This window comes from Bos taurus, chromosome 27 (assembly GCF_002263795.3).
Source record: "Bos taurus isolate L1 Dominette 01449 registration number 42190680 breed Hereford chromosome 27, ARS-UCD2.0, whole genome shotgun sequence".
NCBI lineage: Eukaryota > Metazoa > Chordata > Mammalia > Artiodactyla > Bovidae > Bos > Bos taurus.
This window is the reverse complement of record NC_037354.1, coordinates 16,267,517-16,290,184: the sequence shown is the minus strand read 5'-3', so window position 1 is coordinate 16,290,184 and position 22,668 is coordinate 16,267,517. Positions and strand designations below refer to the sequence as shown.

The following is a 22,668-nucleotide window of genomic DNA, read 5'->3' as shown; positions in this document are numbered from 1 at the left end:
CGGAGGCAGTGGTAAGGTTAGAATGATCTCAGGCAACGTGCTACAACCTGGAGTCACTTATCTTCCGTTCTGTTTCACTGTCAGAATAAAACACGTGAATCACACTCTTTTGCCATTTTTATTTTATAACAAACAATTGTAGAGATACTCAGTTGTTTTTCTCTCCCATTACGGTGTTATTACTGAATGCTGAAAGCGTTATGCATTGTTCCTTTTATGACAGGGACGAGAGGTAGACACCAATCCTCTTGTCCTCTGGGGTTTTTGCAGATGAGAAACCCCAAGGTTCAGCACGTGAATTGGACACAGGGTGTTAATCGAATACTCCAAGGGGGGCTCTTCCCTGTGTCTATGAAGCTTCTCAAGCTGGCTACTTCCTCAAAGGCTGACCATGGCTGTCCTGGGTTTTCTCTAAAATCCAGTCCACGTACTCAGCAACTTTGGTGTAGACTCCTGGTTGTTCCCTGCGGGCACAGCCTTCACCCCAACTAGTGATGCCCACCAAATGCCATGTTTCTTCATGTTGACAAACCAAGGGACCGCCTGAATCACCCTGTGTCACAGTAAGAGGAAAAAGCAAAATGAGAGAAGGTTATGATGGATGTGCCTTTAAAATTCTGTAGTCATACCACACACACCACGCAAACAATTTCTCGTAGCTCTTCAGATATTTCATGTGTCCCATGAGCTGTTGGACATAGTAAAAGTGACCTAATTCAACAGTATATAGTTGGTGTTTTCTGTTCATTCCAACACAGAAAATTTGGCATCATCACATCCCAAGGTGAGATAAACTTAAAGTGCTTGTGTTTTAGCACAATGATCTGTCTGCACAATTGTCTTCCCTTAAAGATGGCATACTCCTGCTGTGAGATAGATATAAAAATTATAGGTGTATATTCAATTTTTAAAAGATTTTATATGAAATTATCAGGTTATTTGGTTCCAAGTCATTTAGAAAGCTATAGAGAACTGCTCTTGGAAAAACATATTTTGAAATGATTTTTCTCAAGTGGCCTATTGTGTGTTTTTCATACTGTAATGCATTACCTTGCAGGCATCTTTTCCTCCTTCTTTATAGCCAGCACAGATCATCTGTTTGGTTATTTTATAATCTCTGTAACTTTTTTGGCATTCTTCATTTGATATCAAAGGAATATTTGCCTTTTGTAGGGTATTTTGGATTTTACCTGTGAGGCAACATCAGAAGAAGGCAATAAAATAAATATAGAAGTAAGACTACAGTCTTAAATGAGAATGCTGAAGTTTCCATGAAGGTCATTTCTTCATATAAAAATTTTTGTATGTCTGTGTCTGTGATAGGGGCTTCATAGGTAGTACTAGTGGTGAAGAACCTGCCTGCCAGTGTAGCAGACAAAAGAGATGCAGGTTCGATCCCTGGGTCGGGAAGATCCCCTGGAGGAGGACATTGCAACCTACTCCAGTATTCTTGCCTGGAGAATCCCATGGACGAGGAGCCTGGTGGGCTACAGTCCATGGGGTCACAAAGAGTCAGAGACGACTGAAGTGACTTAGCACACATGCATCTGTAGTAGGTGATGAGTGCTAACCAAATTTATAATAGTGATCATTTCACGACATACATAAGTCAAACATTATTCTGTATAGCATAGACTTATGCACTCATGTATGTCAATTATATCTCAGTAAAACTGGAAAGAGTATACATATGTGTGCTCAGTAGCTCAGTTGAGTCCTACTCTTTGTGACCCCATGGACTGTAGCCCGCCAGGCTCCTCTGTCCGTGGGATTCTCCAGGCAAGAATTCTGGAGTGGGTTGCCACGTCCTCCTCCAGGGGATCTTGCTGACCCAGGGATCCAACTCTAGTCTCTTAAGTCTCCTGCCTGGGCAGACAGGTTCTTTGCCCCTAATGCCACCTGGGAAGCCCTTCAACATATATAGTAGGTCCTTATTGGTTATCTACATATACACACTACTATACATAAAATAGATAACCAATAAGGACCTACTATATGGTATGAGCAATGCTACTCAATACTCTGCAATGACCTTTATGAGCAAAGAATCTAAGAAAGAGTGGATATATGTACAACTGATTCACTTTGCTATATAACAGCAAGTCACACGACATTGTAAATCAACTATACTGCAATTCTAAACAGTTTTTAAAATCTATAGTTTTCAATTTGGCAGGAATGAACTATACAATTTATAATAAAGTTGATTTACATTAATTGTTAAGAAATAAGGGCTTCCCTGGTGGCTCAGATGGTAAAAAGTACACCTGCAGTGCAGGAGACCCAGGTGTGATCCCTGGGTCAGGAAGATCCCCTGGAGGAGAACATGGCAATCAAGTCTAGTATTCTTGCCTGGAGAATCCCATGGACAGAGAGGAGCCTGGCAGGCTACAGTCCAAGGGTCTCAAAGAGTCTGACACGACTGGGCTATTAACACTGTCATTTTCAAAGTATTCTGATAAGTTGCAGTTTCATTGGTTTTCATTGTAATCCTGTGTGTTTTATTTATGGGTGTAAAAGCATCATTAGAGAAGAGGTTCGCAGGCTTTACCAGGTTGCAGGAAGGATGTGTTTTAAAAAAAGATTTAAAAACCTTCCAGAAAGAGAGATGACATGTCTGCCTGTACTCCTGGTTATTAATCCAAGGGATAACAGTGGCCTTGGGAGATGGGAACTCTATTAATTCTGAGGACAGGATGAGCTTGGGGAAGTTGTTAGTCCTGTATGGGACCAATCCTTTAGGAGAAGTCAAACAAAGATGCTTAAGAGATTACCCTATGAATTTTTCCAGGACCAAGCAAAACTGTCTTCTCAAGAATTACTGAATACATATCTGGAAATGAATAGTTAGGAAAAAAATCACAAATCTGGATATAACTTTAGAGGCCAATTAAACAAATCTACTCCATGTGTTTTAACATATAAAATGCCATGTGGTACCTTTTTCCTCTGTGAAGCCCCATCCAGTTATCCAACAGTCAGTGTAAACTGGTTTTGTATCATCTTTGGAAGGTAGGCATATTGCTTTTTGCAAATCTGAAAGGTAATTTTTACATTAGAGTTTGGCTAGATTTAGTTACGGACATTGACTTTAAAAAGACATACTCTCCCTGCCCCTATATTCTCTTTCTCTAGAGTAGCACCGAGTAGAATACACCTTTTACTTTCCACTCAGTTTCTAAGGTCAGTGACTCAAGAAAATGTCTCACCAATCACAGTCATTTTGGGTGTTAAATTTTAAAGCTCCGAACCCAAATTTACTGTCAAGAGCCTTTACAAGTTCTTGTGTATGATTCCCTCAATAGTAATAGCAGAGGGGTCTACACTGTTTTAAGCATGATTTTTAGGCACTTTAACTTATTAACTGATTTTAATAAGAATCCCATGGTGGGGTAACTGGAGGCAAGGACATCCTGCCGGAGGACACAGAATCTTTAGCAGAACCAGCAGGCATTTAGCAACTGTGGGGCTTTTTGTACCTCCAAATGCACCCCGTCCAACCACAAAGCTACTGTCTCCCAGAACTGCCTTGTCCAGCAGTCTCTTCCCTACTCAGATTTCACCTGGAAATTAATATTTGAATATGCTTGCCCTCAGATACTCCTAACATGCCTATGCTCAAGGCAATGCAAATCCGGCTACTCTTGTCAAAGGAAGTCATGCTCCCTTCCATGTCTGTTATTATTTCAATAGTATAATATGCAGCTGTATTCCTTCCTGAAAGAACTAAGTAACACATCTTGGCCCTTAAGTAGAAGACATTTTATGTCAAGTCTCAAATTATTTTTCCTGGCAATACTCATCTTTCCCGCAACTTCATTAACCAGAAAATAAAGACAGTCTCCTTAGATTCTGACCCCTCCTTGAAACTGATGTGAAAATTTAAACCAACACAGTTCAGCTATACATGTCTCCTTAAACATGCTACGTACCAGTAAAATTCAAAGGAGCCTCAAGTTTTATTAAGGCAATGTCATGACTGCCTTCTGAGATTTTATAATTTGGGTGGACAATAATCTCTTTGATTTGTGAGAAAGACGTCTCTGTCGTTATCTCTGACAGATTTAAAATGCCACCATAAATGCGCCAAATATTTGACAAGAGAAGCCTAGGAGGGAAAAATAAGAACTGATTTGAAACCAGAAAGACTGGCCTTTGATATTGCTCTTTTCTCCTTTCACTTTACCTTTCAAAAAAGAACTGGGAAGAAAATACTATGTATAATGTATGTTTACATACCTAATTTCTCCTCCTTGCAATTTAGCACCAACAGCAGCAGTGCTGAACTCTGAAGATTTAGTTAAAAATATTGGAAAGTGTATAATTATGTCATGTTTTCTGTAAGTGAATATACAAGAATGTTGCTGTCCCTTTCTGAGAGAAACTGTGTTCGGGAGATGTCTCGCAGTTTATCATGGAAAATCATTCACCAAGTTGAAAGCAATCACTTCCATGAAATTCAGAACTGGCAAGAAAGAATGACTGTACACAAGTCTCCCTGTAATCAGATAGGGTAGGGGGTCCCCAGAGAAAGAGATCCAGTCATGGTTTTCTTGATATAAAAGAAACCATTTTTAGCTTAAGCCGTTTTGTGACTTAAGTGGGGCCACAACACTAGTCCTTGAATGTGCTCAGTCGCTTCGATCGTGTTGGACTTTTTGCAACCCCATGGACTATAGCCCACTAGTCCATAGGGTTTTCCTGGCAAGAATACTGGAGTGGGTTGCCATGACCTCCTCCAGGGGATTCTCCCCATCCAGGGATCAAACCTATGTCTTTTGCATTGCAGATAGATTCTTTATGACTAAACCACAGGAAGCCCTGTCCTTGAATAGGTCTCAGTAATTAATGATCTTAAAGGGAATAAAAGAATGCAGAGATGAAGGACTATTACAGGTAAGAGAAGTAACAATAGCAAAGATTATGGGTCAGCTGTAAAGACTCCTAGTTGTCTTCCAATGGCAAAGATTAGCCAGAAGCTCTCAACCACCAGATCAACTGGAACCTAAGGCATGATGATGGTGACCTTTTCTGACCCTCATGACTTCAATCAACTAAGGCCTGGACTCAGGCTAAGGCCCTTCAAGAATATGCATGTACCCTTAGCTTAAAACTTCTCCAGTTCTGCTGTTTAGGGACACAACTGCTTTGGGAAAGATTCCCAGTGTTCTCCTTACTCACTGCAATAATAAATCCTTCCTTCTCCCAATTTTTGGCTTGGTTGTGTCTTTTGACTTGACATCCAACCAAGAGGAAAACCCAGTTTTTATGTAACACCTCTAATAGGGCAAATGAGAGGAACCTCAACACTATTTAAATTATATCTATATTTTGGGAAGTGTGAACATTTAAATTAACTCTTTAAATATGGATATATGCAAAATAAGTCTAAAATTACTATCTAGAGCAAAGTTATAGGATAAATAAGTTCTGGGGATATAACAGATAGCATGGTGACTACAGTTAACAATGGCGTGCATGGGTGCTCAGTCATGTCCAACTCTGACCCTATGGAGCCCACCAGGCTCCTCTGTCCATGGAATTTTCCAGCCACAAATACTGGAACAGGTTATCATTTACTCCTCCAGGGAGTCTTTCCAACCCAGGGATTGAAACTTCCCTGGAGGCAGGCGGATTCTTTATCCCTGAGTTACCTGGCAAAGTTGCTGAGAGAGAAAATCTTCATAGTTATTACCACCAAAAGCTATTGTAACTTTGTGGAGGGATGGATATTAATAAACTGACATGATGATGGAGACATTGATTATAGAGTCTTCAAAATGAAGAGGCAAGATACAACTCCAGATAAGATGCAGCCAAAGCTTACCCATCGAAGCAATGGGCAGCAGTTAAGACCCACTGGCGTCCAATAATTGACCCTCCGCACAGGTGGCTCTGAGCTCTCTGCTTCACTTGCAGGCTGACCTGCCAGGGCCACTCTCCCCAAGAAGCATTTGTTCCTCCAACAATGCGTGTCCTTTTTGTTGTACAGACTAAAAAGAGAGCATTGAAGTTAATGGTTGGGATCAGAGGGTGAATCACAGTCCCCTTCAATTAAGGAAAACAAGACACATAGTTCCATTATAAAAGATTTAAAAAAGCTATCTAAACAACTCAGACATCCCTCTACAAAGTGAGATTTACTCACCACGGCTGTCCCCACGTTTACACAACCTCAAGGAATAACCAGAGCTTGCTTGCGTCCCATAAGTAATGTTAGTTGGGGAGCCATCCAAAGACAAGCGTAAGGAACATTTACACCTAGACAAGATGATCAGCATGAGATTAAACCTCAGAGGATGAAAGCCCAGGAAGTTATCTGCCAACTGTTTTTGAAAAATAAGCATTCACTAACTTCTCTCCTCTACAGTCTTCTGGGAATAAAGAATAAGTAAAAAACTGACAGCGAATCATCTTTGTACAGGTCTCTTGGCAACCATCCACTCCTTTCACGAAGGTCACATGCAGCTCTTCTCCTTCGAAAGCAACTTGCGGGTAAATTTTGGAGTGGCAGGGCTCTGTGCCTATGACAAATGTAAAAACGATAGAAAATGCAAATGATAAGCCACACATACACAAGTTTCTGGAACACTGAGGCTTGTTAGAAGATCATAGAATGTATCACATTTTGTGTAATATTTTTTTATCAAATCGCATTACCAGGCAGAGTTTGTTTGCAGGTTAGAAGGCTGTATCCAGAGATGGCATTTTCCTGAGGAGTAGGGGAACTCGGGCTCCCACTTTGGGAAGTCTTAAGGAAACAAACATTTCTATTGTCAAAAAAAAGCAAGAGAAAGAAAGAAAACCCCATTAAAGGCAAATACAAGAACACCTAATATCAAAAAAACACCCCCTGCAAGTTTTATTCTTCTGAGAAATTCCCTCCAAAGAACATCAGACTACAGGACTCTAGTGAATTACAGAGATTAAATGTAAATCAAGCCACATCTCCCTCTGAAGAAAACTTATAGGCACAGATAGCCCGAAAAGAGGAGAATGGTAAAGTTCTACCTTCTAATTTAAAAAAAAGAAGAAAGAACAGATTCTGGGGATTTATGTTGCTGATGCTATTATAACTTGATACCCTTCTCTTAGCTCCATCTTGTGTGTAAAGAAAAGGACAGGTTATCTATGGGTCAAGAGATGGAACCGGAACCTTGATCAGGATAAACAGGGCTCTAGTTTCTGAAACACTGGGGTCAGAACAAAGGAGCTTAAAGGATATGCTCCCAGTGAGTGGTTTACTTCAAGCTAATACAAAACATTAAGATTAGTAGAAAAGGTATCCAGGGTTATTATTTCATTGATTGGATGGTCTGTTTAAGTAAGAGAAGATGGGTAGGAAATTCTGCTAATCTCTTAACTAATCTGCACCTGGCAGAAGAGCACCTATTTAAACTATGAGTTCATGGCGGATTCATTTTGATATTTGGCAAAACGAATACAATTATGTAAAGTTTAAAAATAAAATAAAATTAAAAAAAAATAAATAAAATAAACTATGAGTTCAAGTGTGTTTTTTTTAATTAAAAAAACTTATTTTATATTGGAGTATAGCCAATTAACAATGTTGTGATAGATTCAGGTGGATAGCAAAGGGACTCCGCCATACATACACATATATGCTTCTTCCCCGAACTCCCCTGCCAACCAGGCTGCCATATAGCGTTGAGCAGAGTTCCCCGTGCTATACAGTCCTTGTTGGTTATCCACTTTAAATATAGCAGTGTGTACATGTCCACCCCAAAGTCCCAAACTATCCCTCTCCCCCGCCACTTTCCCCTCTGGTCACCATAAGTTCATTCTATGAGTTCAAGTGTTTTGAGGGAAATGAAAACACTTGGGAAAAACTCAAAGTATAAAATGAAAATGATGCCAGGACAGTAGCAAGCGTGACACACGCCTACTGACCTCTGTGAGTCTGTCTTCCATGCATTTGTATAGAATGTGAAGAAAAGACAGCTGGGGTGATAGGTGCAGATGGTTCGACACACAAAAGCATCTGGTGCGATAATTCCGGCAACATCCACATCTGAAAACGCACTGTGTTGGAAAATGTCCACGCGGCAGCCTGTGAACCCACGGGGGAGACGCACATGTCATGATGCTACATATGCTTGTACTTCGTCATCATAACTAAGGAAACTATGACTGCTGTTTGTTCATAGAATCACACATCCTTAGTGAAAAAAATGTCTGTTGAAATGTCCCCAAGCCTGTTGTTTGCCATTTGGGAGAAGAAAAATCTGGTCTCAATCTGATAAAAGACAGATACCTATGTCAGAGAAATAAAATGTCTTAACCTGTGCTCTATCCTGCTTGGTCTGAAATACCTAAGCTACTCAGCTTTTGTGTATATTTTCTTTATATTACCCTCACCCTGAAATTCAGGCCTTAGGCACATGGGCTTTTGTATTATGTTTTCCTGAATATTTTGAAAAATGTTTTAATAAAGACATCAACAAAAACCTAAATTTCTAACAAAAATGCCGTGTACCCATTAGAACAAGAGGAAATCCACTTTCATTTTCCATAATATAATTATATCTCAATTATACTTTTACTTATGTTCTTATTATTTACTCAGTTTGATAACGCATAAAGTGTTTCATTTCCTGGGTCAGGAAAAGCCACTGGAGAAGGGATAGGCTACCCACTCCAGTATTCTTGGGCTTCCCTTGTGGCCCAGCTGGTAAAGAATCTGCCTGCAATGTGGGAGACCTGGGTTTGAACCTTGGGTTGGGAAGATCCCCTGGAGAAGGGAAAGGCTACTCACTCTGGTATTCTGGCCTAGAGAATTCCATGGACTGTATAGTCCATGGGGTCGCAAAGAGTTAGACACAACTGAGCAACTATCACTTTAAAAGTCTATTAGGGCCTCTCAGGTGGGTTAAGCGGTAAAGAATCTGCCTGCAATGCAGGAGACACAGCAAGAGCCACAGGTTTGATCCCTGAGTCAGGAAGATCCCCTGGAGGAAGAAATGGCAACCCACTCCAGTAGTCTTGCCTGGGAAATCACATGGACAGAGGAGCCTGGCAGGCTACAGTCCATGGGGTCACAGAGTTGGACATTTGGAAAGAAAGTTACGACAAACCTAGACAGCCTATTAAAAAGCAAAGACATCAGTTTGCCAGCAAAGGTCTGTATAGTCAAAGCTATGGTTTTTTCATTAGTCATGTACGTATGTGAGAGGTGGGCCAAAAAGAAGGCTGAGTGCTGAAAAATTGATGCTTTTGAACTGTGGTGCTGGAGCAGACTCTTGGGAGTCCCTTTGATTGCAAGGAGATTAAAGGAAATCAACCCTGAATATTCATTGGAAGGACTGATGCTGAAACTGAAACTCCAATACTTTGGCCACTTGATACAAAGAGCTGACTTGTTGGAAAAGGCCCTGATGCTAGGGAAGTTTGAAGGCAAAAGGAGAGGAGGGTGGTAGAGGATGAGATGATTGTATAGCATCATCGACTCAATGCACATGAATTTGAGCAAACTCCAGGAGATAGTGAAAGACAAGGAAGCCTGATGTGCTGCAGTCATGGGATTGCAAAGAATTGGACATGATTTATCCACTGAACAACAAAAACAAATTATATTAAAATTAGGTAAGCTTAAAGAATAATGGTAGCAATTATGAGAAAGACAACAAGAATTCAAATTTAAATGAACATAGTTGGATCAAGAGAGTGTGCCTGCCACACATAATATCTTCAGATGGGAAGTTGAGGAAATTAGATCTCAACTACTTAAATCTTTTTTTAAAAAAATCAGACTTTAAGCTGGAAGAGAATTTATGGGATTCCATGTCTACCTTCAACTACATCCTCTCAAGTAGTTCAACCTTTATTTCAGACATTTATAATGACAAGGAGCTGACTACCTCATGACAAGGTTCACTTCTGGACCACTCTAGGAGTCAGAATTTCTTCTTATTTTCGTCATAGCAGTATCTATTTTATGAAACCAGACAGATTAGTCCAATCCTTTTCCCAATGACCATTCTTCAAAAACAAAAATTTAAAACAGTCATCCTGACTTTTTAGGGTTAAATGTCTAATCTGTTTCTTTAATGGTATCTTATTTTCCTGTTTCTAGATATCTCAGGATCTTGGTTACTCTCTTTTGACATGTCTGTTGCTCCAAACAAAATACGGAACACATTTGCTGAATATAAAGTGCAGTCACAGTCTGACCCGTCCAGATGACAAAAGGACAGGGGCTAACTATGTTCCAAAGACCATGTTGTTTTTTAAAGCTAGTTTCGTTTTCATTTGTTTTGTTTCTCAAAAGTGCTACAAGATGTCGACAGAGTAAAGACCTTCCAAAACCCTTTCCTCCATTAAAAAAAAAAAAAGAAAAAAAGAAAGAAACAAGAGCACTGGCCAGAATGTCAAAATTAATGTCGTTTCATAAGTCCAAAAGCGAACCAAAGGCTTATAACAGCCCAGGGAGTTTTTATCCAAGAACAACAGCCAAGTCTCAGCAAGAGCCCTGAGTTCTGTGAGGTTTTTAACTTGCCCTCTCATCCCCTCTCCACAGCTCCATGGAAGCCTTGAAAATACCCACAATCGTGGGGAAAACCAGCAGCCTAATGGGCCTCAGGAAGGGGCAGAACAGAGTTGGAGCTACTCCCAAGCCCTGTCCCCAGATAACTGTCATCATTTGACTGGAGGTTCTCAGGAAAACCCCATTCCCAAGGACTGAGTTTCTTCGACCTGATTCAGAACTTCCTCAGTGTCAACAGCCTTTTCCTTGAAAGTGTTTGTCAAGAAAAAAAAAAGATTGTGACTATTATACAACATTGTAGCTGCCTAAGTCAGTAGTAATAACAGGGGCATACCACAAGCCAATGAGAATCTTAGAAGGAAAACCGAGAGTTTGAAAATCTCTGAGATATTCCTGGGAATCTGGAAAGCCATATTCTTGTATAGAGCTGACTGTGTGCCTGACAGAGGCTCTGCACATTTCCCGTGCTGGGAAAGCCCCGAGCCCTCACCGAGGACTGACTTTGACCTCTGTGAACTCCGTGTCAGCAGAAAGTGGAGGCCAGGGCAAAGTTGTAAAGGGCAGGGCAGTGAAACGCATGCCCTAAGTCTCACAAAAAGCCCCTTGTCCAAGGCTGGCAAACTCACTACTTCTAGGCACCCAAACAAACTTCTGTCCTGTCATTAGAAAACTGTGGGGGAAGCTGAGCACAGACATCCGTGGTCATGTCACCACAGAGGCTAAACACTGTGCACAATTGGCTCAGAAAAGTCCTCAAACAGCGACAGCAACACAAAATAGTAACAACAACAGCAACAACAAACTCTGAGGAAGGAGGGCATTTGATGTCCTGAGTTTGTCACATGCTTGCATTTAAAAAGTCTGATTTTTTTTTTTTTTTACAAAAAAATCATGAGACTTGTCAAGAAACAAGGAAATATGGCCCATACACAGAAGTAAAGGTCAATATAAACCATCACTAAGGAAGCAAGAACATTGGATTTACTATACCAAGACTCTACATCAGCTATTTTAAATATGCGTAAAAGAACTAAAGGAAACCATGTCCAAAGAACTGGAGAGGGGACTTCCCTGGTGGCCCAGTGGTTAAGACTTCCCTGCCTTTGAGTGCAGGGGATATGGGTTTGATCCCTGGTAGGGGAGCTAAGATCCCACATGCCTCATGGGCAAAAAAAAAAAAAGCCCCAAAACATAAAACAGAAGCAATATTGTGACAAATTCAATAAAGACTCTAAAAATGGTCCACACACCAAAAAAAAAATCTTCAAGAAAGGACTGAAGTATGAAAACAATGTCTCACCAGACAATACCAATAGCCAGAAATTAAATTACAGAAAAGAACCAAATCTGAATAGTAAAAAATTAAATAATACTTAACTTGAAGCAATAAATCTGGAGCACAGCATGGAGGAGGTGTGCTGGGGGAGGCTGGGAACCAATGGGAAAAGAGAGGCATTGCTGCCAACTTCCCAGTCTTCTAAGGCAGGAGCCTAGCCCAGCTCCCCATTCAGGGCTTGGCGCAGAGTCAGCACTTGATACTGTATAGAAGGGGCTATTGATAATTTGGTTTCAGTAACATGTTATCATTGCCATGCTGATATGCTAAATAAGACGGACTATCTTAGCAAATTTTCTGGCTCTTTCAATTAAAATTACCCCTATGTCTGAAACATAGGGTTTCATTGATTTATTATGCCAGAGTCCTTTCACTAGATAATAGACACCACTAAGAAATGACCATATAGTTTTCTCTACAGTGTCACTGTACTAGTTTCCTAGGGCTGCTTAAAAAATTATCCCAAACTTAGTGGCTTAAAACAACACAGATTTATTATCTCACGGTTCTGAAGATCAGAAGTCGAGAAGTCTGAAATGGATCTTTGTCCTTAGTTCTTTCATAACGGGAATAACGTGTAGTGCTTAGTCATCAGTCGTGTCTAACTATTTGTAACCCCATGGACTGTAGCTCGCCTGGCTCCTCTGTCCATGGGACTTTTCCAGGCAAAGATACTGGAGTGGGTTGCCATTTCCTTCTCCAGAAATGGGTCCTCCTGGGCTTTAAATCAAGATGCCGGCATGGCTTTGTTCCTTTGGGAATTTCTGTAGAACTTTTTTCCTTACCTTTTTCAGATTCTAGAGGCCTGAATTCCTTGACTTAGGGACGCTTCCTCCATTTCAAAGCCAGAAGTGTACCCTCTTCTGATCTCTCTGTCTGACTCTCTGATCATTCTGCTTTCTCTTTCTTTTATCAGAACCCTTGTGACTATATTGGGTCTATCCACATAATCCAGAATAATCTCAAAGTTTTTTTTTAACATAATCACATATTTAATCAAGCCTTTTTTGCCCTGTAAGGTAACATATTTACAGATTCCAGAGATTAGGATGTGGATGTTTTGGGGAGGCTCTTTTTCTGCCTAGTACAATCACACAGTGAAGTGTGTGTGTGTGTGTGTGTGTGCACGCTCAGTCATGTCTGACTCTTTGCAACCCCACGGGCTGTAGCCTGCATGGGATTTTCCAGGCAAGAATACTGAAGTGAGTTGCCATTTCCTTCTCCAGGGGATCTTCCCAACCCAGGGGTTGAGCCTGTGTCTCCTGCATCTCCTGCATTGCAAGCAGATTCCTTACCGTCTGAACTACAAGGGAAACCCTTAATTCTCTATGGTGCAAATCAAATGAAGGACTATATAAATATCTGCCCTCACTGACCTTCCTTGTGGTACAGTGTTTCACTGACTGATGTGAAGACTGCTCAAATGTCCATTATTCTACAAAGCCAAGGCTCTTAGCATAATGACTAGTATTCCCCTGTTTGTTGTTCAGTCACTAAGTTGTCTCTGACTCTTTTGCAACCCCATGGACTGTAGTCCACCAGGCTCCTCAGTCCGTGGAATTCTCCAGGCAAAAATACTGGCGTGAGTTGCATTCCCTTCTCCAGGGGATCTTCACGACCCAGGGATCGAGCCTGTGTCTCATGCATCTCCTGTATTGCAGGCAGATTCTTTACCACTGAGCCACTGGGGAAGAAGCCCACACAGTGAAGTAGGAGCCATACAATTACCAATTTTCGAGTTTCCACAGGCCTTCAGTGAGAATCCAGACTCCACATCACTCAGCACCTTTATACGCGTGGGTGTCCCCTGTGGGCTCCGTTTTAATAGGCAGGTGTTCCTGAATGTGAAAAACAGAGGTTACTTTGCTTCCTAAATTCAAGGTGACTGCAGAAGTCCATTCCCTGTTGAAAATGATCCATGGTCAGTGGAAAATAAACAAAGCAATCAGAACAGTGACCTCCGTGATGAGCGAGTTAGAAATTGTGTTATTCATCAAACAGACATGTCCCCCTCTATAGAGGGAGGGTTAGGGTGAGGGTGCAGTAGGAACTATTCTTCTATAGGACATTATTCTACTGAAATCTCACTCCACAAGCACAGGGTATTTGCGGACCAAATGGAAATTTTTCTCTTCAGGAAAAATGATGCCAAAATTGAATAAAATAATAAGACTGTTGTTCAGTGTCTAAGTCATGTCCAACTCTGCGACCCCATGAACTGCAGCATGCCAGGCTTCTCTGTCCATCACTATCTCTCTGAGTTTGCTCAGACTCATGTCCATTGAGTCAGTGGTACCATCCAACCATCTTATCCTCTGTTGCCCCCTTCTCCTCTTGCCCGCACTTTCTCCCAGCATCAGGGGCTTTTCCAGTGAGTCAGCTCTTTAAATCAGATGGCCAAAATATTGGAGCTTTGGCTTCAGCATCAGTCCTTCCAATGAATATTCAGGGTTGATTTCCTCTAGGATTGAATGGTTTGATCTCCTTGCAGTCCACGTGACTCTCAAGAGTCTTCTCCAGCACCTCAGTTCAAAAGTGTCAATTCTTTGGTGCTCAGCCTTCTTTATGGTCCGACTCCCACATCCATACATGACTACTGCAAAAACCATAGGTTTGACTATATGGACCTTTGTCCTCAAAGTGATGCCTGCTTTTTAAAACACTGTCTATGTTTGACATAGCTATTCTTCCAAGGATCAAGTGTCTTTTAATTTCATGGCTGTAGTCACTGTCCACATTGATTTTGGAGCCCAAGAAAGTGAAATCTGACACTGTTTCCACATTTTCCCCATCTATTTGCCATGAAGTGATAGGACCAGATACCATGATCTGTTTTTTGAATGTTGAGTTTTAACCCAGCTTTTTCACTCTTCTCTTTCACCTTCATCAAGAGGCTGTTTAGTTCCGCTTCACTTTCTGCCATTAAAGCGGTACCATCTGCATATCTGAAGTTGTTGCTATTTCTGCTGGCAATCTTAATTCCAGCTTGTGATTCATCCAGCCTGGCATTTTGCCTGATGTACTCTGCATATAAGTTAAATAAGCAGGGTGACAGTATACAGCCTTGATGTACTCCTTTTCCTATTTGGAACCAGTCTGTTGTTCCATGTCCAGTTCTAACTGTTGCTTCTTGACCTGCATGCAGGTTTCTCAGGAGGTAGGTCAGGTGGTCTGGTATTTCCATCTCTTTAAAAATATTCTTATTCTCTCTAAGACTAAGAAAACTGATTAAACCTAAAAACTCTCTCTGATTTTCAGTTGGGAGAAGAAATGGTTATGAAGGAAAAAAGGTTATGCTTCTGAAAACACCATCAGAAAGAACAGACACTGAATGTTACCCACCGGTACTCTGCACTGAAGAAGGTTTTCGTGGCATATGTGAAGAACTGGCAGTGAATGTTGTTGGTGCACCTTTCTTGGCATTCTTTGGCACTTCTCACCTTAGATGCATTGAAATTGACTCCTCTCATATCGATTCCTTTATAAATGCTTCGGTGGCAAGCTGTCCAAATAAAACACACGGAACAAATTCAATCAGTTTCCCTTCTGGAAGTGAATCATCAATTTGGGCTGGGTAGCTTTTTTTTTAAATTTTCTAGTGGACTATAGTTGATTTCAAATGTGTTGGTTTCAGGAACAGCAAATTGATTCAGTTATACATATACGTATATCCATTCTCTTTCAGATTCTTTTCCCATATAGCTTATTATAGAGTACTGAGCAGAGTTCCCTGTGGTATACAGTAGGTCCTTGTTGGTTATCTATTTAAATATAGCAGTATGTACATGTCCATCCCAAATTCCCAATCTATCCCTCCCCCCACCCTTCTCTGTTAGTAACCATTAAGTTTGTTCTCTGTCGGTCTGTTTCTGTTTGGGAGTCAAGGGGAGACTATTATTTGGTTGTGTATTTACTTTCTGTACATCTGACACCAAAGTGCCAGCCTCATAAATGATAGAGGCTCCTCAAGTGTGAGAGGACTGCTGAAGATAAGAGCGTGCATCCAGAATACAACCCCATCTCTGTTATCTTTCTAAGTGCTCCGTTCCAAAAGTGCATGGTCCTACAGAGTTTGAGCAGAAGCTGTTCTAAGGTAGACCCACTGTCCATTCAAACTGAGCTCAGAAATCACACCTTACCACTAATTTGATGACCACATCGCTTTAAAGAATGTCCCGAAATTGCACCTGTCCGTGACACTCTCGGCAGGGTTCCTGTAACACTGTCCTTCAAGAAGCAACCAAACCTGTTTTTTAAAAGTAGTTTAATAAGAAATAGAATGATAAACACACATTGAGGAAATGTCTAGCATTTCTATGCACTTATAAATACAGCCGGAAATAAGGAAAATACTACAGCATGCCTGAGACCTGCTGGGAAAAAAAACATCCTTAGAGGCAATTCCTTAATACCTAACAATCTTTGTAATACCTACCTTTAGCATTGTTTTCCTTTATATTCACATTTCAAGTAGAGAAAGTCAATCATATAAAAGAGGGAATGATTCTTCCTGTGTTCCCAAACTTTGTGGGAATTATGTTCCCACCTGGTGATTGTTGTTATAAATATTTTCATTTAAGAAATTAAATCAGGGGGGAGGGAGGAGGGTTCAGGATGGGGAGCACGTGTATACCTGAATTTTTTTTTAATTTTAAAAATTAAAAAAAAATAAATATATTACAAAAAAAAAAACATACTCTCAAAAAAAAAATAAATAAAAGAAAATTAAAAGAAAAAAAAAAAAGAAATTAAATCAATCATGAGAGTTGCATCTATATTTGGTATTCATCCTGACTACTAACTCCTTACAGTCCACACCTACTAAAAAACTTCATTCTGTCTTTAATGTCAACTTTTATGTACTTTCCTTATTTAAAAGGATTCTAGAACCCAATTCAACTTTTTAAATGAAAAGTTGCTGCCTCTAACATACAGTCTAGGTTTGCTATACAAGTTTTCCCTTGTAGAGGGCTTCCCTGGTGGCTCAGATGGTAAAGAATCTGCTTGCAATGCAGGAGACCTGGGTTTGGTCTCTGGGTTGGGAAAAATTACCTGGAGAAAGGAATGGCTACCCACTCCAGTATTCTTGTCTGGGATAATTCCATGGACAGAGGAGCCTGGTAGGCTACAGTCCATGGGGTCACAAAGAGTCGGACATGATTACACGGCTAACCTTTTCATTTTCATTTTCCTTGTAGAATCATGGAATGACAGTCTAACTCCTAGTTTTTAATTCAAATAGAATAAAGACAAAGGAAAAGAATTATGGATATGGAAATGGGAACAAGGAAGAAACATTCATTCTGGATATTGATCAAAAGTAAAGAAAATTATAATAAAACTGTGGTTGTACTTGAGCAACTTTATGACTGAGTAAAACTTTTCATTACCAACTACTTTTCAAATGCTCTTACTTTTTCAAATTACCAGTTAACAATATATGTTCATGTCCACACATGTGTGCACACACACACACGCGTGCACACACACACATGCATGCACATGTAGGCATACACATGCCATGAATACTGTAGGTGGCCAAACTGGCTCATTATAGGCATCATTCAGACCTCCCTTCTCCCAAGGTTACAAGATGGATTTTAATTATTTTCTCAACAAAATGCTTGCCTTCTATAGTATCTTAAGAACTATGCTATCCATAAGTGTGATCATGCATCAGACAGCAAGTACCTTTCTTGTTCAGGTGAAATATTCGCCTATTATTAGACCCTTTCAGGAGAAGGCAATGGCACTCCAGTGCTCTTGCTTGGAAAATCCCATGGACAGAGGAGCCTGGTGGGCTGCAGCCCACGGGGTCGCTAAGAGTCAGACACGAGTGAGTGACTTAGCAGCAGCAGCGTTAGACCCTCTCGAGATAATCTCTTAACTCAATGATTTTCAAATGTTTTCCTTGAGGTCTTGGATAGGAAAAGACTACTTTCTATGGCTCTAAGTCATTGTTTAAAATGCAGATTTCCAGGCCCAAGAGACTTTGGTTTGATAGGTCTGAGCTTGAGCCTAAGAATCTGCTTAGGTGATTCCAATGAAGCTGGCCATTTAGAAACATAATCTTGCTATATGGTGCACACAACTGATTCCATTTTGAAAATTGGCTTCCCCAATAAAGAAATATCAGCGTTTACCTTTTGTCTGCATCACTGGTTGAATTTTCAGGAAGAAAACTAAAGAGCAAGCACCTAGGGTGGAAGGTGCACATCAGCTGACAGTATTGGGCATCTGGGGTGTACATGGCTGATACATCCCCACCTCTGAAGAAGATGTTGTGATATAGTTGAGTCAAGCATCCTATGACAGAATCATTGAAAAAAGACACATTAATGTGGAAGAAATAATAATTTTAAAAGAAATGTATCTGCGTTCTAAACCTTCCTAATTGGTCCATGGAATACCCAGAGATCTTATGACATGACTAAATGCAGAAGCAGGATGAAATATACCTGCTGTACAATATGTGGGATCTTAGTTCCCTGACCAGGGCTCGAACCCATGTCTGTAGTGGAAGCACAGAGTCCTAACCACTGGACAGCCAAGGAATTCCTGAAATAGTGTTATATTAGGGCTTGATGCATGATGTTAAAATTAGTTTTTGGGTACCTATGCATAAAAATACTTGGTTGATTTTCATTTATAATGCTCAACCATAATAATTTGTACATAAATTATTTTCCCTCAAATGCCATCTTAGCTTGGTTTCTCCCTATCTTCTAACATGGGAACAACTTTTCTGGAAGATAATTTGATGATATATATCATAAAACCTTCAAAAATATGCACACTTTACTATATCTGGTGTTTTAATTTCCAAAGTTTTTTCTACAGAAATAAACATGTATATAAGAATGTGCATACAAAAATATCATGAATAGAGAAGAATGCTGCTGCTGCTAAGTCACTTCAGTCGTGTCCGACTCTATGCGACCCCATAGACGGCAGCCCACCAGGCTCCCCCGTCCCTGGGATTCTCCAGGCAAGAACACTGGAATGGGTTGCCATTTCCTTCTCCAATGCATGAAAGTGAAAAGTGAAAGTGAAGTCACTCAGTCGTGTCTGACGCTTCACAACCCCATGGACTGCAGCCTACCAGGCTCCTCCATCCATGGGATTTTCCAGGCAAGAGTACTGGAGTGGGTTGCCATTGCCTTCTCTGATAGAGAAGAATATTAAGCTCCAAAAACATGATATATATTTATCTGTTTGAAAGATCACTATAAATGGGAAACATAAGTTACAAAAAAGTATCTAATAACAGAGTGTATAAAGACACATGCAGAAAAATATCTGAAAAAGATATTTTTAACAAAGCCCATCTCTGTATTATAAGACTACAGATGACAGGTATTTTCTCATTTTCTGCTAATTTGCACCTCTAATTTCCCTAGCATGATCATAATTATTTTCAAAAATAATAAAATTGAAGTGACCATGGTTCACAGCATCTCTGGCTTCTACTCTTCAGCATTCAGTGTATTTGTATGTCGTAATGATTATGGCTCAGAAGAGCAATTTGGAATGAGGGGACAGATGGAGGGGAGTTTGGTTTAGGGGATAAAAGCTTCTTCCTTAAAAATTTATTTTTTGCCAAATGTAACCCTCACCCTAGACACTTAGAAGTGTTTGTCTTAGCCATAAACATCATTGTGATGTGGTCTTCTTAAGTCAACAAAGACTCAGAAACCACCCATAATGGTGGCATCGTAAAAACTCCATTCTACAATAATTAATGAAAAACAGTGTCTAAAATCATTCCTATTCTGTGAAATTTTAATGAATAGAAAGAGAAATAAGATAAAAACCTGATGGTGAAACTCAAACTATTCAAATAGATGACTTCCTAAATTAAATATAAATTAGGTACTTCCTTTTCTGAAATGATTCTCCAGAAGTCTAAAAGAGTAAAAATATGTACTGAGTACATATTATGGTACTCGGGTTGGACCCAGATGCTATAAAATACCTAGCACTCTTCTGAATATTCAGATAAAGTTGATTTTTTAATGTTGATAATAAGAATAGAGGGCTGCCTGTTTTAAGATCTGCTTTGTGGAGAGTCTTTTCCAAACAGAAGTTTCTGTCGACACCTGCCAAGACATTCTCGTTTATGGGCCCCTCCTTCTGGTGTGTCTAGGATGATATATCTGCCAAGTGGTAGTTGGTGCTGAACCTTAAAAGGATATGTGTCCTGAGGGTCGGATGTCTTGCTTGATTACTCTCCCCCTCACCCTTAACTTCGCATCTTAGAGATAATCCACTCACCACAGGAAACTGTAGCAAACAGGCAAATGAAGTAAGCTGCTTGCCTGAGTGCAATCATCCTAAAAGAGAAAGCAACAGGCACATAACTCTACTGTTTATAGATCATATTTAACACGAATCTTAATTTAAGGTAATACAGATTTTCTTGTAAATGTCTGGATAGCAAATCTAAGCACACAATTATCAGTATAGAAGGCAATGGTTTTCTGAACATTTTACGCTCAAGGACTTGGCATGAGATACAAATTGAGACCTCTAGATTACTCTTGTGTTTATTGTCCATTTGGTACCTATGTTCTTAGCAATTATGCGAAGGGAATGGTAGAGGGAAATTAAACATTTGTGAAACCTCTTGATTTGAGCAAAAGGAAAATTACTGTAAACCATGGTAATGGTATCTGTCCAAAATCCCTAAGGATAGATATTCCAAATATTCAAGCCCGTTTTAAACTTTTTAATCAATGTTCTCTTTGATTGAAAAATATCTTACTCTTATGTTTCCACATATAAGAGCATCAGTTCCTTCTACATTCTCTAAATACACAGGAAATTAGAATGTCAACTAATAGTTGCTTTATAAAGTAAAAACAATGCTTAATGGAAAAAAAAAAAACACCTATTTGGAAGCAATCAGAATAATAGAAATCCTCTACCTGAAAGCACAATTGCTTCCGTGGTTCTGGAGCTGAGGGTGTCTCTTGCCATTGAAAAATGGCCAGTCTTCAAGCTTTCCCGACAGGGCTCTGCATGCAGTATTTGCTTGGCTCCGATATTGACTTTGGTGTTCTGCCAAGAGTTTCAACTTTTTGTCCTGTCAACATATTCTATGAACATCCCATTTCTGTGTTCAACTATTTAATACGTTAACTATTTCATAATAGGACCACATAATTCATGTACACGTTTCCATTTTTAAAAATGTCCCCAAAATTCCTAGTTATTTGGGGCTCATAATGTATCTAACTAGACATTTCCAGTATAATGACCTGGATACATATGAATAAGGGGGTGGAAAGGGATCCATCCTCCTGGAAGTCATGATGAGCCTTTTAGCAAATGGTATCCATGCCTTCCTTTGTGAAGGAATCCTGTAACAGTGAGATTTGTAGGATGGAATGGAATTGACCAATATTTAGGACTTCCTCCCATCCAGTTCAGGAATTAGAACGTAGCAGGGTTTGACAATTTGTTCACAGACCAAATCTGGTCCAGTGCCTGTTTTTATAAATGAAGTTTTATTGGAACACTCATGCTCATTCACTCCTGTATTATCCATAGTTGCTTTTACCCTATACAGTTAAGTAGTTGTGATAGAGACAGTATGGCCTGCAAAGCTGAAAAGATTTACCATCTGCCCCTTTTCAGATAGAGTTAGCACTCCTAGCCTAGAATGTAGACTTCTCTCTCAGGACACCTAGACCAAATGGCAACCCACTCCAGTGTTCTTGCCTGGAGAATCCCAGGGATGGGGGAGCCTGGTGGGCTGCCGTCTATGGGGTCGCACAGAGTCGGACACGACTGAAGCGACTTAGCAGCAGCAGCAGCAGCAGACTGGAAAGAAACATGCTGGTTTTCCTAGGAGCCTATTCTTGTTCAGGGAATTTTATTTTAAAGAAAAAAATCTCCCTATATACTGAAATATATCTCCTTGCCACTTCTATCTATCATTCTAGATTGACCTATTAAATCTATACGAAATGATTTATTCTCTTTCCTCTACTTTTAAAAATATGTAAAGACTACAATCCCTTGCCCACTAAATCTCCTTTGTTTTCTAACTGTTCTTCAAAGATGCAGTACATCTTTCTGGCAAATAAATTAGATTTTTAGGGAGTTCTTAAATAAATATTTAATGCATGTTACTGCAGTGCAGAACTATGTTTATTAAGAATGTAGGAAAATGTTGCCAGTAAAACGTTTTTTTCTGGCTGTAATGAAGTAGCATATTTCAAATATTCAGACTGCATATTTAAATATCCATTTAAATTCAGGGTATCAACTGACATACCAGCAAACAACAAAAGGGAATCCTCTGACTTGTGCAATATTAAAGAATCTAAATTGGTGATTTCCTTTGCTACTGGCCTCATCAGGAAAAAAAAGGTGACGGGAAAAAAACTGCCCTGTCTCCAGATCACAGCAGAAACCCTCAGAGGTTGTTTCCCTAAATGGTGCGAGTACCGGTTTAGATCTATGTAAATATTCTCCTGTGTTTCTTCTGAATTTTTCTCATAGTGGAACATATGTTCTCATAATATAATAAAACTTAAGATTTGCTTGTGGATTCAGAAGGAGCAAATCAGAAAGAAGATGAAAGAGGCAATGATAGGCAGAATTCTAAAATGTTCCCCAAGGCTTCCTTCTATCATCCCAGACATTGAAGAAAATGGGGTACCACATTTGTCCACGATTACTTTATGTTACAGGACAAAAGCACTTTTGCAGATGTATCAATAATTAAGGTTACTAAACTGTTTTAGTAACTAATCAAATGGGGATTATCTGGCTGTGCCTAATCTTACCACTGAGCCCTTTAAAAAGAGAGCTTGCTTCT

General features: G+C 39.9%; 1 protein-coding gene across 2 annotated transcripts; it reads right to left on the bottom strand.

The window, feature by feature from the left end:
- Positions 1-99: 99 nt before the first annotated feature.
- Positions 100-20,861, bottom strand: KLKB1 (kallikrein B1). Of its 2 annotated transcripts, NM_001046352.2 has the most exon segments (15): positions 106-553; positions 1,051-1,190; positions 2,941-3,036; positions 3,933-4,108; positions 5,828-5,993; positions 6,149-6,261; positions 6,356-6,524; positions 6,661-6,770; positions 7,912-8,071; positions 13,569-13,678; positions 15,183-15,342; positions 15,980-16,086; positions 17,984-18,146; positions 20,115-20,173; positions 20,768-20,860. In NM_001046352.2, coding segments are annotated over 14 exon segments (1,911 nt in total). In that variant the 5' UTR covers position 20,173; positions 20,768-20,860; the 3' UTR covers positions 106-370.
- Positions 20,862-22,668: the final 1,807 nt, after the last annotated feature.

Bases quoted from the DNA above. Each gene is read 5' to 3' on its own strand.
- KLKB1 (XM_059882244.1), bottom strand. From the start codon at position 20,172: ATGATTGCACTCAGGCAAGCAGCTTACTTCATTTGCCTGTTTGCTACA. The intron at 4,109-5,827 runs GTAAGCTTTGGC...TTTCCCTCCTAG, and splicing joins GCTGCCCATTGCTTCGATGG to GCTTCTCTTGTCAAATATTT. The intron at 3,037-3,932 runs GTACGTAGCATG...ATTACCTTTCAG, and splicing joins GGCTCCTTTGAATTTTACTG to ATTTGCAAAAAGCAATATGC.